The sequence below is a fragment of the Coptis chinensis genome, chromosome 4, assembly GCF_015680905.1.
Source record: "Coptis chinensis isolate HL-2020 chromosome 4, ASM1568090v1, whole genome shotgun sequence".
Classification (NCBI taxonomy): Eukaryota; Viridiplantae; Streptophyta; class Magnoliopsida; order Ranunculales; family Ranunculaceae; genus Coptis; species Coptis chinensis.
The window spans coordinates 20,735,568-20,752,016 of record NC_141459.1 but is presented as its reverse complement, the minus strand read 5'-3'; the positions used below and the strand labels follow the sequence as shown (position 1 = coordinate 20,752,016).

Here is a 16,449-nt window from a genome sequence, read left to right as displayed (position 1 = left end):
GAAAACCATTGCTTTTATTGCAGTGCACATTGACTAGAATATTATATAAAGCGACATCCATGTATATTATTCCCATGTACCACCAGTTACCACCAGAGAAGGATAATATTCTCGTCCGGTCTTTTGATGCCTCTCACCACCTCAGTTATGATAATTTGCTTTAGTAGTAATTTAAAATGCTTCTGCGTTACAGAATGACAAAATGGAACTCTTGAAGCCAGGCTCACTTCAGCACCTTGGTGAAAATATGCTTGCCTTTCTACTTCAAACTGCCATTTCACCCCATTTTCCAAAAGCGAAAGAAGTAAAAAATGCTGAAGACGTAGTTCAAGATCAGGCGGTATTCTTTGACATTCTGGTAATGTAACTAGCGAGACTGTATTAGCTGTTGGAAACTTTCTTTTACTTTGAGGAAACTGTTTTCACTGTGAGGTAATTTCTGATGCATGGTCTTTTTGCGTTTACACTTCTCAGGGAACTTACATGGTTGTCTACCGTCAAAGTTTTGCGAATATGCTTCATAACTCAGTAGTACTGCAGGCCCTTCTGATATGGACAACATCATTAGTTATAGGTGGTTATCCGGCTGTAGTTTCACTGGGATTATCATGTTTAAGTGTTCTTCTCATGTGGATATTTTCACTGAGCTTCTCTGTTACTGTTTCTTTCATTCTACCACTTATTTGTTCTTCGCCGGTACCATACATTGCCAGCCCATGGTTAGTTCTCGGGTTATTTGTTGCACCTGCTGTTCTGGGCGCTCTAATTGGTCAACATATGGGTTATCTCATTCTCTTGAAATATCTGCGGCATGTTTTTTCCAAGAGAAAGCAGAAGGGGTCACCTATATTTGGAGCTGATATCATCCAGTCAGAGGTTGAGAGGTGGCTATTTAAAGCTGGTTTTGTTCAGTGGCTTGCTATTTTGATTCTAGGAACTTTGTTTAAGATTGGGTCATCCTATGTTGCTCTTGTTTGGTTGATATCACCTGCTTTTGCACGTAAGTCAATACCCTTGATTATGGTAATTTCTTTGGTATAGTTTAGTATGTAAATAGTTTGTTACTTATCCTCATTCTATTGTGTGAAATACCTAGATGGATTTCTTGAAGCAACCTTATCTCCAGTGCGACCACCAAAGCCTCTGAAAATTGTAACCCTAGTGCTGGGTATGGCTGTTCCCATTGTACTTACTGCTGGTATATTTATTCGATTGGTGGGCACCGTAATTGGTATTGTGATCCGCTATGACCGGTAAGATTTCTTGTATCCTATGAAGCCAAAAGCAAGGCTTCTGGTTAGCATTCTGTTTATCACAAAAATACGAAAATCGTGACCGCACAGATTTCTAGCCTAGCCAATATATGTTTGGCACTTGACATATAGCCTGGTTCACTAAAGGTCTAAAGCTATTAAATAATGGATTTTCATTTCAAAGTCTTTCTAAAGCCTATCTGATCATGAAGATGTTATATTGGGCAAGCGTTGTCTGGTGTGTACCAGCCTTGTGTGCAGTTACGTGCGTGCCTAGCGTGTATGACCTGGGGTCCCTCTAAAGGGAGTGTGTAAATCATAATCTCTTTGGTATATGTTGTTGGTGCACAGAAAGTTTGGGCATGTAGAATAACTGGCCATCAACCACATGATCAAGGGATTCATATTCCTTTGGTCGAAAGTATTTGAGGAGGCAAAAGATATCTCATTGGATCATTGTGTTGGGATCATTAGTTATAAGATAGGAGGCTCTCACGGTCTGATGGGTGTGGTGAGAGTTTGGGTGTACTTTGTTCAATTTTCTCTCTTGTTTTATTTTCATATCTCATGCCCTACCAAGTTTTAAATTGGGTACCGATACTCAACTTGACAGATAAGAGAGAAAAGAAAAGATTTTCAATCAAGGGGCTTGAATCACTAAATTCACGTGCTTAGAAAGGCCTAGAAAATAGGTCGTACTATATTTTTCTTTTTAGAACTATATTTATTGTTTAGGCATCTATTTAGGTTTGAAGTTTCTAACTATGCACCTATTTTAATTTGCTATCTAGCCCATGGCTCTTATTTGTTTTCATGCAACTACTACCATCCGTATGCATTTTTCCTAAAGACTACTATCATCTTTGGATGCATCTGTAGTTAGATGTCATCTGCTATTTCATTGTGAAACTTTGTATACTGATTAAGGTAAAGTTTTCTGTTATTTACTTATTTCGTGCTTCTCCATCATTGATAATTAACATGGCATTTTAAGAACATCTCGTCTCGGTCTTTGTGTTTGTTGCCACTTAGAATATGTCAGTATTAGAATTTGTCCAATATAAAAAGTCACGTTTCTATAAGTGTGGATATCTGTATATAGTAGTTTCTATTATTATGTTTTAGTTTAGTGTAAGTATGTAATTCTGGGTAGAGAACAATCAATATACAATGACTCTAACCCTATTATTCTAGCTTACTCTCTTCTAAATTCTTCTTCTTTTTGGTTTTTCTCTAATTAGAACAATGTCACAACTCTCCTAGCATCACCACTAATATGGAATTCTACATGGTATCAGAGCATTAGGTTCAAATATAAGTTTAGTGGTATGCTAGGAGTGCTAGGAGAGATATCTCCTAAAATTAGTATACAAGAAGAAGAAAAAAATCAATTCTTTTTCAGTTTTTTAGTATTCAAGTTAAGTTTCAAGCTTTCTCATAAAAAGAAGGTCTTATATCTCAATTGAAATTTCAATCTTTCACTATTCACCGCACTGTTCACCGGTGGTACTATTCATCACATTGTTCACAGGCATTGTTCATCGTCATGTTTAAGTATTATGAGTTCCGGAATCTCTCATCTTATTATTCTCTATGGTTCGAAGTAAGTTTTCAAGATTCCGCTAGTGTTTAAATTTGTTTGAAGAATGCTAGGAGAGAAATCCAAAGTTTCTCAGTATTGGTTTTTTAGTATTGTTTCGCTTTCGCAGTCTACATCTTCCGCAATCTCTCTGTCTTAGTATTGATAAGAGGGGCACAACCTCTCTATATCCCGGAGTCTTTGAAGTTAGTATTGGACGAGGCACGCATGCGCTTAGTATAAGCCTTCTGCTAGGCGTGCACGCCAAAGGTTGGTTTTAGTACTATTCGTCGTTTTTTATTCAAAGAAGAGATGCGACGCGCTTCAAGTATAGCCAGCCCAAGGGGTGCATCATACGAATCTTGGAAGTTGGAAGAGTAGAGGGCGCGCACGCGCGCTCCAATATGCCTTGACGAAGGTGCTCACGCGCTCTAGCCTCCACACATCAGGTTCCAAGATTTTTTGAAGTATCAAGTCTTTGGAAGGTAGTTTACACTCTCGTCTAGGATTGGAGGGGTAGTATCGTTTGTATGCCGTTATGGATGTTTGGGTTTCTAGCTTCTGCGCAGTTGTTATTGATATCGTCTTCTGTCTCAGTTACTAGAACATGATCAAGTTGTTTGTTTGAAGTATTATCGGGGCACACGACCTTTATCTCACGAAGAATTATTCCCTCTATTTCCAATACTGTTTCAGAGGTTCTCCACTGGTGAAAAAGAAAATTGAGGTTCATCCTTGCCGACAGTTACATATTATCAACTCGTTTCTATATGGAGTTTGATTATAGGTTTGTTGGGTGTTGTGATCTGGTATTGTGAGTAAATGGGTAGAGAAGAAGGTCAAATTGTGCCACGTTGAGCTATTTCCTATGTGGGTTATCCTGTTCATGTTACTGATTTAACTCACTCGAAGAACACCTAGCCCGTCAAATTGGGCCAGATTCGATCCAATCTGTGATTTTTTATCCCCATCATATATGTTTGGGATTATTCTGTCAGCGTTTTTTTTTATCCTCATCATGTTTGGGGTTATTCTGTCCGCGTTTGTTTGTTATCCTCATCATGTTTAGGGTTATTATGTTCGCATTTTTTTGTTATCCTCATCATGTTTGGGGTTATCCAATCGCGTTTATTATTTTTTTTATTCCTTTTATGCCGCAGTGGTGCTCGGTCCTTAGTTCAAATTGGAATAGACAAGCCTTTGTGTGTTCCAACTCCGTCTTGTATATTCCAACTTGAGGGGGAGATTATGGAGATATGAGGATCCAGAGTAGTGTATAAGGCAAGGAGAATATGAAGACGTATGTGGAAGAGCACTCATGTCTCCATATTCCATCATGTCTTGGCGAACTCACTTCTTTGCATCTCAACAATATGACATCCCCACTATTCAGCACTCACGTTTCCAGGTAGCAGTCAAACCTAAACTGCACTCATGTTTCAGTCTTCAGGAGTACCCAGAACAGTATTTTGCAAGACTTTAACAATGATATTGATAGTAGCAGCCAAGAAGCTCACATCAAATCATTGTTATTGTTTGCAATTTATATTTTGCAAGACTTTAACAATGATATTGATAGTAGCAGCCAAGAAGCTCACATCAAATCACTGTTATTGTTTGCAATTTATGTTATGCAAGACTTCAACAGTGATATTAGTAGTAGCAGCCAAGAAACTCACATCAAATCAGTGTTATTGTTTGTCATTGCCTAAACCGGCAGTTTCACTTCCAGAACGTCTCAACAGTTGTTCGAAGTTCATCAACTAAAGACAGTTCTATGCGAAAGGGGGAGCTGTATTCTTATCTTTTCTTTCTGCCATTCAAGCTCACTATACCAAAACAGTACATTCCTAACGGTCAGAAACCGTTACTAAAAATATTTGTAACGGTTTTTTTGCATCACAGTTTTGGCGTTTCTAATGAGTTATTAATATTTGTAATGGTTTAAAACCGTTACATAATTATTTATTGTAACGGTTTTTTCCGTAACTAAAAATATTTGCTAACGGTTTTATGTGCTTAATTGTGTTACTCTTTTCTAACATTAGTAACGCTTTTATAGAGTTCGTAACGCTTTTTGACCGTTACTCGTTTTTAACAACAGTAACGGTTTTATAGTATTAGTAACGCTTTTTTGTGTTACTCTTTTCCAACAACAGTAACGGTTTTAGAAAGTTAGTAACGTTTATTTATGTAATTGATTTATAGAATTTGTAATATTTTGGTAACGGTTTTGTTGCTTTGTAAGTGTTACTTATTACAAAGCTTAGTTACGGTTTTCCACCGTTACAAAACTATTTCATATGTAAAAAAAATAATTTCCCCCAAAACCACTCTTTTTGGGAGACTACTAACCTGCATAAAGATGTCCCCACTTATTGGGTATTCTACGTCCATAACATAAACAAAAAATCTCACAAGTACATCTAATCACATAATCTTTTATTAAAATAATATCACGAAAACGTCTTTTCATAAATAAGACTTGTCACGAATGAAATATACATTGTTTTCCAAATCAATGGGACTTGTCCCTAAACTCAAGCTCTCACGTCATTTGTACAGAACTCCCACTTTCAATAGTTGCAAGTATCAGGGGATGACTTTGGGATGGTATCATCAGAAAAGTCCTTTTCATCATATACACCAATAGAAATAAATAAAAAGGAGTTAGGCAGTAGAAAACAAATATGTATAGATATATACTTATATCATTATATCTTATTCTTAAGTAGTAGCTTCTTATACTCAAACTACAAAATTCAGAAAAAAGAGTATGGTAATAGACTAGTAGCAATAGAAGCATAGTATTGAAAGTTTATGTAACGCCCCAAAACCCTATAACCTTGTCAGACACCTTGACGAAAGACATAAAAATTTCGGCAAAATCTCCTTTGTATTTTCAACATTTCATAGACATAAATCTCGTCATAACCTGAAAATCAAATAATATACTTTCATATCATATATTAAAACCTCGGACCCGATTCGTAAACCTAACTACTCAAATATATATTGATTAAGTAAAACCCGGCTACTTAACCATCTCGACCAATGCCGGTTAAGTCAAATAACTAATCCTCGAATCAAAAGGACACTATATACACTAGTATCTTTGCATTGCGGTGGGGGCATGATTTGAGCGGGGATGATTTTTTTAGGGGTTTCAAGAATATGAAATGTCCATCTTACTTAGGTTTAAACGTTTTTTATGCTTTCATACATAGCTTGACTGGATGGGATTGGAATATCAATAAGCTACAAAGAAATCACGAACATACCTTAAGGAGTTTTCCAGCACCCATAACAAAACCGGCATCAGTGTTTCCAATTCCATTGGCGAACTAGCCAAATGCACCAGCATTGCATGTGTGTAAATCAATACCAAGCAGGACCTGCAAGCAAATTAAATAAAGTCATAAAAGGAACCACAAAAATAAAAGAAGCCTATTGGGAGAGGGAGAGAAAGAGAGAGAGGCACCTCCCCAAGCCTACAATGATGACATACCTTTATAATCCGGGTTAGCCTGCAATACGATTGAACAAATACTTGATAAATACCAGCAGAATATTAAATTCACTTAGCTGGAAAGATACAAGCGCTTTCATACTTAATGCATAAACATCATTTTAATTTCTAAATGCAAAAAAGGGTAAGAACTTGGCCTATGTGGCTTGTGTGTGGGCTGTTAGTGGTCTGCAGTGGCTTTTTTGTGGCATGTCAGTAGTATATGCTTCAGCAGTAAAATGTTAGCTCATAACTCAACAAGACTTCACAATCTAAATTATGTATACTTCCTACAATTTGTGGACACCTTTCTAAATGCAAAATATATATACTTTTGACCTCAGACGCGTGGCACTAAGAGTACAAAGCAATATCTATATATTAAGCACTTGGAAAGTCCAAAACGATATATCACTTGGAAACTTACGGTCAATGAACACCGCTATGCTTGGAAAAGCCCGAGGCATAATCTCCGGAAACCACGTCTTTATCTTTTATGGTGGTTGTTTCAAGCTTGAGGCATAATCTCGCAAAACCATGTCTTTCTCTGCAAATGTGTTTTAAGTCGAGATCAAGAGCTTCTTAAGGTAAAATTTGAGTTTCAAGCAAAAAACATGTATATATATAGCCAACTGGACACGCAATAAGCATATAATAGGAAAAGGAATAACAACGAGCACACAAACCTTCTTAAGTGTTTCAGCAAGTTTTTTTTTCTGGTTAAGAACCACATCATCAGGCACATCAGTTTCTCAAGTAGCAAGATTTTTGTTTTCTACATGTGTAGGATCCTCTGTAAGATTTAAGACATGTTAGGCTACACATTGCAAGTATTTTTTAAAAGCGTCAAAGAAGAAAAACAAAAAACAATTTTCAATGGAGATTCCTTCAAATTTTATATTCACAATAGTTTAACATCAAAAGACAATATTCAATGTTTCGTGAAATTATAAATACAAAAGAATGCAATTACCGACCCGGATAAAGATTAGATCTGGTTCATGACAATTCTGACCACACTTGTAAAATCAATTTATCATGACAAACCCTTTGGTTTTTAATTCTTTGATTTTATAATTTTAGCAACTTAAAAGCATGTCTGTCTTTTACAGAGCGATCTTTTATAGAGCATAGACTCACCTTGAGTGGCCTCTTTACGAGCAATGTTAGCTTTCAAAAGATCTCAGAGTCGCTTTTAGCGACCTCAATTCAATTTGCTCGGTCGCAAGAGGTCGCTCCCCGATTATTTGCTTGCAGCATTTGTAACCCCACTGATGATCTTTCCACCAAGAACCCCATACACATGTATGGTTGTTAATATAGATATCCTCCTCATACTTCTTGTAAGTGTTGTCTCCAGCAAATACCATATATATGTGAGAACAGCTACATCTCAAAATCATCAAAATTTAGAAAAAAACCGAAATACGAGAAATATCAGAGTTGTTACAAATGATAGACTGATAGCCCTAAAACAGATTGAGGGGCATTAATCTATAAAAGATGCCATCCAAATTGAAGCGGGAATGAAAAGTGTTGTTGAAGACTAAAAGGGGTTTCCAAACACTAAGGCTCGGCAATCAAACAAGGGAACCAATGAACATATACATGAATAAATGTTAAACAACTTACCTGGCCTTTAATTGCTCTACCAGCACGATCATATTCAACTTGTTTCTCACTTTGTCCTAAGTCCAGAAGTCCAGCCCTGACCCTTCTACCCAGGCCACTACATAACAATAGTCTACTGGTATAACAATAGTCCAGAAGTCCAGCCCTGACCCTTCTACACAGGGGAAAGTCACCAGTTAATTAAGTAACACATATCAGCAAGATATAACTTGTAAACGACTATATAAACTGCACAAGTCTAGCTTCAAATCTTACAGTAACTAATCCTAAAGGCATTAACTCTGTAAAGCCTCGTAATCTTTGGTTTTGGGGTCCATCTCCATGTCCAAGTTTGTAAAGACAGCCTGCGTAGAGCAAGTGTCGCCAGAGTCGTGGCCGACGAGGAAGACTTCTTCTTCAGATCCTAACTCTGTTCATATAAATGGATAATTGACATGATAACGCCTCCAAAAGAATATGTTGACAGCATACATGAACATGTGTTATACAACTAATCCAAATAAACTGCAGGAAGTTTACATTTCAAGATTAACAAGAGACAAGGAAAACAACTTCTGATTTTTCAAGAGCTAGAGCACGTGTGACATATTAGAATTTATAAGAATATTAGATCAAGGGTCACCTATAAAGGGGAAACAGGTTTTCCATATATTGAGTACTACCCTTTGTTCCCATGATTCCCGTGCATGTATGATTAGTACTAAGCCAACAAGAGAGAAACTTTGCAGAAACCGGAAAAGAAACCCGTGTATAACAAGAACGATTCAGTTTATCCACCTGATAGCAAGTATCTAAGAGAAGAAAAATATAAAAAAAAAAAACTAGTTGTCCTATATCATATCTAATAGGATCCAAGTATTTGATTATCTGCATATATGAAACCATTGCATCCAATAGATTATCGCAGATCTCTTTTTTCAAAATAAATCCATTGGATACCCGGTGATGGCTCCCTACTTCCAGTGAAATCTATATTGCAAATTGAGCTGCTACGCACATCATCACCTGAGCCATTTGGGATCCACAGATAATCATTGCAACTTTGCTGGTGTTGTTTGACCAAGTGCTTTGTGTAACTCGCACTCTGTGGGAAAGTTTAAAAATCCATGCAAACTTTTACGATCAGTCACACACCGACGGCAGACTCGCTTCAAATTGGTGATCCACCATCTCATAATAAGGGGAAATGTTCATACCCATGTTAGTGAGAGCAGAAAAACTATGTTCATTGAAGTTACAAAGGTGAAAAAACCCGTAGATTTTCCTCTAGACCCGGCCAAGGTCAGGTGCATCAAGTCCCATCATATCCAAATGGTTTTCATTCCACAACCGGTTTTGATTATAACGATCATCGCAGTAGTATCCATGGTTAGATCTCCAAATCCAAATGCCATTATGCTATCAATATTGTTACTTTGAACCTGAAGATAATCTTGACCAATAAACTGGGTTTTCAAGTTTTTCATCCAAGATCGAACACAAGTAAGAGGTAATAAGCTAATTTTGGTGAAAAAAATAAAAAAACTAGAACCACAGGACATCACTTATTCAGTGACTTGCTTTTTTCTACATTTAACATCACTTTTAAAGCGGTTTCATATTTTCTAATTTTCAAATTGTTTTTAAAGTGATCCCACTGTTTAGAGAGAATTGAATGCTCCCACTGTTTACCCAAGTGGTCAACCCACAAGTTGCCATTACTGCTATTCATCAAAATCAGGACCACAAGCTCCGGACAATTAGCTAATTAAGACTCTTAATCATCTTGGTGCGCACTAAACATTGGACAACATATTTAGGTGACGGAGAGTAAACAAGCCATTTGGGCCACAACAACTATTCGAGTAGATATGGAGTGGGGACGCACCTAGTTTGTCCAAAGCTCCTTCAGAAAATGGAGGTGGATTGTGCGGTCTGCATGCTGCCACTAAGATCATGAGAAGGATGACCAGTGCGATTGCATCAGCTAGGGATCTGTCAAAAGGTGCACTGAACACACATTTGTCACAGAGCCAATGTCCTAAAAGTTTAAAACCTCAGGTTCTTCCCCCGAGAGGCTGAATTCGGGATTCATTCTCTAATATTAAACATCAGAAGTATAACTCACGGTGAAAACAAATTTCTGAGTGAACCGAAGTTCCCGAGGAATTTGACCATAGAGTTGATTTTCTAATAGGTCTCTACAATATAATAGCATGGTTAGATTGGTTCAGAAACATTACACATGTATGTTAATGTAATAAAATAGGAAAAACTGGAGGTTCCTTACATCTCCATAACACTTCTCAGATTTCCAAACTCTGCCGGAATGTAACCAATCAATCTGTTCTTGCTAAGAATTCTAGTGGATAAACATACAAGGCATTAGCTATAACTTGATTTGCTCTTCACAAACAAAGAAGTCCAAAGTCTGTTTCTATAGGCCATTTTGTCAAATTCCTTTATTATAGATCTTATGGCGTCAAGAAAAATTGTGGGTTGACATCTAGTTACACATTACACAAAGAAGCCCGACCTCTCATTTAAAATGTAGAGAAAAGTATAGATAAACCAACAATGCAAAGGTGCATTTTGAACCTGAAATTTATAATTTCAACTTTGACATGTATCCTAAAGCAAATTACTTGTGCTTTGGCATGTATCCTCTACTTATTTGAGCTTCTTTTCAAACTCGGGTGTAATTGTTCGAAAGTCAGCCTCTAAACCTTTAAGTAACATCTCAACAGTTGGCAATGACAAAGTGTCTATTAATTCATCCAAGAAAGTCCGATAACAATCACAAATTTCTCTTGAAATGCACTTTAGGTAATAGTTTGGCTACATAAATCCTATAACCATTATGAAGAAATGAAATTGAACAAATATACTACTGTTTCAATGTCAATATCATGACCTATTTAAGCCAAGAATACATAAAGACTAAATATGGCGATCCTTCTTTGATTGGTAAACAGTGACTAGTATTTATGTATTAATGTATGTGGCATTTCCGGGATAACAGGACACGATTAATAAGCCAAGAATCAGGTAGGATGGCATTTGTAGGATGGCGAGACATATGACCAATACATAAAAAAGGTAATGGCTGTTAAAAGGATAACATTGAACTACTTAAAAAATTGTTGAATAACAGGACTCACAAGGACGTCATGCTCTCAAGTCTTTCAAAACCAGGTGGGATACCTCCACTCAATTTGTTGCCATAGAGATTGTTGCCATTAAATCATGCTCTCTATTTGAATATTCACTTAACCAATATAGGACAAACTATTCAATTCGTAATCCAGTAAATTGGAAATGATCTCAAATGAACACTCTAAAAATATTTACGATCCACTATATTAAGAGGTAATATGATATGCTAAAAAAGAGCACCCCTACTAACCTTGCCACTTTGAAAAGAATTGAAACATGTCTTTTTTTCATCTCCCTTCAAAGAAATCTGTCAAACAAAGCTTAAACTCGAGAATTGAGTAGAAAAAATGATAAAAATAAGCATAAACATGAATTGGAAAATAAACCAAAAATTGATATAAATACAGTCCTTTGATCTCGTTCTGGATCAGCCTCTGCCCTCTGGCTCCACTTCTTCCTTCTTCTCTTTATAGCGTCTGCAGGAAATGGTCCAAGGCTCCACCATCCTCCCTCCTCCTTTATCCGGGCTTGGGACCGGCAGATTGCAAAACCAATTATATTGATTTTTCACAGCGGAGTTAAAAATGGGTTAATACTTTCTTCAACCTGCTAAGCAAACAAGCATACATATACTGCAATCAAATTTAATAAATAGATATAGTACGAACATATTAAAGTCAATACTCATCCATACCAAAAAAAGACCATAAGTTTGTCAAGTCACTATGACATCCATATTAAATAAAAAACAAACGACATTCAAAACATAAAGTAACCAAACCATACTGAAAAATTCCACGTTCAAAAAGTTTGCATATCCCAAACAACTTATTAAGAAAACTGCATCCTTGACTCGAGCCAAATTAAAGGACCTCCTGCACTAAATCCATCCAAAAATCTAACTCCATCTTGGGGCCCATCGTAAACAAGAGCATCACCAACTAAGACTTCCTCTATGTAGACCTTTTTTTCACCTGCGAGAACTTTTCTGCCATTGCAATCTCCAGCTGTCTCTGTCATGACATACCCCTTAGCAACCACTACACCATCCCTATCTAATAAAGATACATTTGGTGAGGAACCAAGTGTCCCAGAAGGAGGATTCAAATTTGCAAACATATTCATCAAGTTTTGTTGAGTCGAGTGACGAATAGAACTGGAACCGACTTCAGTTTCACGGTGTTGTTTTGGCCACGGTGGTTGAGCAAATCCGATGTTCCATTGCTTTTGGACATTTTAAGTACATCCCGACACAATTTATAGTAACAATTAGTTATACATAATGATATTGTATGCAATAAAGCACAAGTGCAAACTGCAAACTCACCTTTAACACGCCCATGACATTAACTAAGGAAGACTTCATCTCATTCATTTCCCCCTTCAACTCAGAATGGATGAAGAGTTTGCTTCTTTGCAATAATGCCTTTGCAATACTGCACGTTGCAATTGCTTCTTAGACTTGTTGGAGCTGATTCCACGAAGTTCTACTCCCTTTGTCGGGCCCAAAGACTTGAGACAACTCATCATTATCGAAGTCTACTTCCCATTACTGCCCTCACCACCGCTTGCTTCTTTTCTTCTTTTTATGAGAAGCCTCCACTTGTTCCTACAATATTAACCACCGATATGAGTAATACAATATGCAACATAGTCTATATACAATACCAACACAGGGTAAGTTCAAGCTTCAATGTTATTAAAACTTACATAATGGGTCCGAGCACTCGCTAATATAGTTCCATCACGACGGCTCATGTCCTTTTTTTTCCAACTATCTACCTGTCCATGTTTTCTGCTAGGATCTTCTTTATCCTACAAAAAAAATCCTTAATAGTTGTTAGCATAACGTGATAAGAAATCGTTAGTGCAAGAATAGACACCTACCATTTTATCCAGTTTATGGGCATATGTGTCCCGCCCATTAGTATGTCGATATATATTCTTTTTGGCATTCTCTGCATTCTTTGTGTTTCTAGCTCTCACTTCAGCGGTACTCTCATTTCTAACAAACACAGCCCAATGATTTGGGTCCTTACCATCTGGGCATGTTGTAATAGCTTCTTCCAGCCCCAAGACTTACCAAAATTTCTTTCCGCAGGGCATACTTTGCTAATCTGAACTTTTGGGGAAAGTCCTTTTCAACTTCTCGGCGTGCCATTGCTTGGGGAACATTAGGCTCAAATTCTTCCTACATGACCAAAGTGACTTTTGTTTATTTCATATTAAGTAAATTTCCATACATAGGGCTGGACAACATGTAGATATAGGATTTGAAAAACATACTAATATTCAAGAATAATGGATGCTATCATCGAAATTAAAGTACATGTAAATCTTACCATTAATTTATTCCAGACATTATCCTTGAAGCTTCCATCTATTTTCCTCCAATCCTTGTAATGAATTGGAATACGAGATCGAGCATAAATACCAACCTGGGTATTCCATTTGGCATAGTTAATTAGGACCCACAGCGACGCCATCCTCATCGAACTCTATAGGTAACTTGGTAATCGTTGGTGAGTTTCCCGAAAGCTGAGATGTGTGAGAGTCTGAAGTTGAATTATGAGATGGAAGTGGGACTGAACTCGATGGCTGGGAAGCAATAGATTGAGAATGACCTAGTGCCATTATTAAATAGCCTACTATATGACAAAAAAATGTTAGAACAAATAGGTAAAATTAGCATACCACAAAAAAATGACAAAGTTCAAAAGTATACATTTATAGAGACTATTCTTGATTAAAAAAAAAGATAAAAAACAACTCAAACACACCTTTCACCCAACTACACATACAAACTTCAAAATAGAAAAAGTTTATATATCTAAAAGTAGAAAATGAGAAGTTCGCATGCAACTAAAAATCTCACAATATGATAGTGCAACTATTACAATCAGGTTAGACTTTCCATCAACGGCTGCAAATTAGGTTGGTCCTCAAGAATAGATTGGAAGTCAATTGGTGCATCTAGTTCATCAACTCGACTTGTCAATCGCCTAGGCGAATTTATGACTACCCACCAGTTAGGATTTCTCAAATCCTCCGAGTAAAACACCTGACTAGCCTCAGAAGCAAGAATCACCGGCTCATCAAAGTATTGATCAACACTCTTTAGCCTATTGAGATTAACCATCACCAAATTAGAATCTGGACAAAGTTTACAACCATTGGTCTTGTCCTCCACCCTCACCCAATTGCAGTAAAAGACAACATCTTTGGAAGGTCGATAGTCCAACTCTATTATCTGTTCGATAACCCCATACCACTTAGTCGATGCATCAATGGGATTTTTGTCTTTCCTACTCGACGTAAACGTAGTGATTGCTTTCATGCAAACACCACTATCTTGTGTGGAAACTGTTTCGTCATGCGACCTAGTAGAGAACACAAAACCATTAACACGGTACTTTTTACATGTTTTAGCTTTGAACAATGGTCCTTGGACAAATCGCCATAAGTCACAACTGCGGTCTTTTGCAACCAACAACCTGTGAAGTAAAAAAAAACGACAATTAGAAAGATAAAATTAAAATACTAATTGTAATATCCTACTAAACTAAATTATATATAAAACAATACCTTGTCATATAACCACACAATAAACTCAATCTGTATCTCCACTTCTGTCTTTGCTACCCCTTTTCTTTTGGCACGTGTAGTTGCTTGCAAGGCACGATATTCACTACAATTTGTTTATACAGTTTGACACGACTATTTATTACGACTTTTAAGACTAGTAAATGTTTGAGTCAAATCTATCAAAAACAATCAAACCGGTAATGTTCATCAAGCTTTTCGATGTCGAGTCGAAAAAGAACCCACCTACGGATTTGTATCCATTGTTCCTTGCCTAGGATCACAGTTTTACCCTTAAGTATAGGCCTCTCATCACTATACTCTCCATCTTCATCTAGAAACGCCTCACGAGTAGCTTTGTGATTTCCATCCCGAGAATTTTGCATGTACTCCATAGCATACCTAATGACTTCGAAACAATATAGGACTCCATGAATGGAGCCTTCAACATAACGTTTATTGCTCGGAATATTTTTACACTCCTTCATTGCCCTATTAAAATAAACAAAACCAAAATTGTACTTTGTAGTTTCGTCGATAATAATTGCCACTAAATAAGAAATAAAAGTTAAGGCATTTTACATACCGTTCAAATGGATACATCCACCTAGGATACACAGGTCCACAAATCAACCCTTCATCAGCCAAATGCACCAAGAGGTGGATGCTGATATCAAAGAAAGCGGTTGGAAAATACTTTTCCAATACACACAATGCCTCTGCAACCATGTATTTGGCATCTTGGATTTCCTTTCGGATTAAGACTTTCGAACATAGAAGATTAAAAAATAAGCTAATCTGATGAATAGCTCTACGCAAATCATGGTGTTTTGGAAAAGCGTGCTGAAGCAAAACTGGAAGCAAGTAACACATAATCACGTGATAGTCATGTGATTTCATTGTAAGCAAACCAGGAGGACTCAAAGTGACAATGTTTTTTAAGTTCGATGAAAAACCTGTAGGAAGCTTCAAAATTCTTCAAAATTGTGCAGAACTCAAGCTTCTCATCTTTATTCAAGACAAATGGGGCCATTGGTTTAACAGATCTCCCTGTGATTGGGTCTGTTTGCATCCATTGACCACTATGAATCCCCATTTTCTTCAAATCCTCTCGTGCCTGAACTGTATCCTTTGTTTTGTCTTTCTTGTCAAGAATCACATTTATTATGTGTTCTGCCACGTTCTTCTCATCGTGCATCACGCCAATAACATGTCGAATTTTATGCTTCGGCCAATATTCCAGTTCAAAGAGAATAGACCTCTTATACCATGCTTCAGTAACTTCATAATCTTCATCATCTTCATCATCTCTAATAGCAACCACATCCACATCATCTATACTCCGTTTGGTACCTTTTAATACTTTCCCAGGTACATAATGGACACGACTTAACATTTTCTCAATTACTTCTCCTTTTAACCTTGGCGGAGGAGGGTTTAAATCTTTTGTCTTAACTCCTAAGTACTTGCCTTGCCTAAATGGGTGATCAGATTTAAGAAACATCCGGTAATTTGTATAAACGATCTTCCTTGCATTCCGAAGATGCATAGACGGAGTTTCATCACCACAAATAGGACATGCTTTGTAACCATGTGTTACACAGCCTGATAAATTGCCATACGCTGGTAAATCATGAATACCCCACATCAACATAGCTCTCAAAGTAAAATGCTCCTGTTTGTGCATGTCATAAGTTGCCACCCCTTCTTTCCATAACTGTTGTAACTCATCAACTAGTAGTCTAAGGAATACATCGATG

The 16,449-nt window shown here is 37.0% G+C and overlaps 1 protein-coding gene and 2 long non-coding RNA genes across 4 annotated transcripts; 1 reads left to right on the top strand and 2 right to left on the bottom strand.

Moving 5' to 3' along the window:
- Window positions 1-1,563, top strand: LOC147502514 (uncharacterized). Its single transcript, XM_086607294.1, has 3 exons — window positions 1-358; window positions 475-1,000; window positions 1,097-1,563. The coding sequence occupies exons 1-3, from the start codon at window positions 203-205 to the stop codon at window positions 1,255-1,257; spliced, it is 843 nt and encodes a 280-aa protein (XP_086463420.1). The 5' UTR covers window positions 1-202; the 3' UTR covers window positions 1,258-1,563.
- Window positions 1,564-5,242: 3,679 nt separating this feature from the next.
- On the bottom strand, window positions 5,243-6,557 carry LOC147502513 (uncharacterized). Of its 2 annotated transcripts, none has more exons than XR_015221719.1 (3): window positions 6,314-6,557; window positions 6,114-6,227; window positions 5,243-5,462 (listed from the first exon to the last, which is right to left on the bottom strand). It is a non-coding gene; the product is annotated as an uncharacterized LOC147502513 (long non-coding RNA). The 2 variants fall into 2 exon arrangements; XR_015221718.1 differs by having other exon boundaries at window positions 6,341-6,557.
- A 1,027-nt stretch (window positions 6,558-7,584) lies between these two features.
- On the bottom strand, window positions 7,585-8,645 carry LOC147502512 (uncharacterized). The gene is made up of 3 exons (XR_015221720.1): window positions 8,595-8,645; window positions 7,973-8,126; window positions 7,585-7,726 (listed from the first exon to the last, which is right to left on the bottom strand). It is a non-coding gene; the product is annotated as an uncharacterized LOC147502512 (long non-coding RNA).
- Window positions 8,646-16,449: the final 7,804 nt, after the last annotated feature.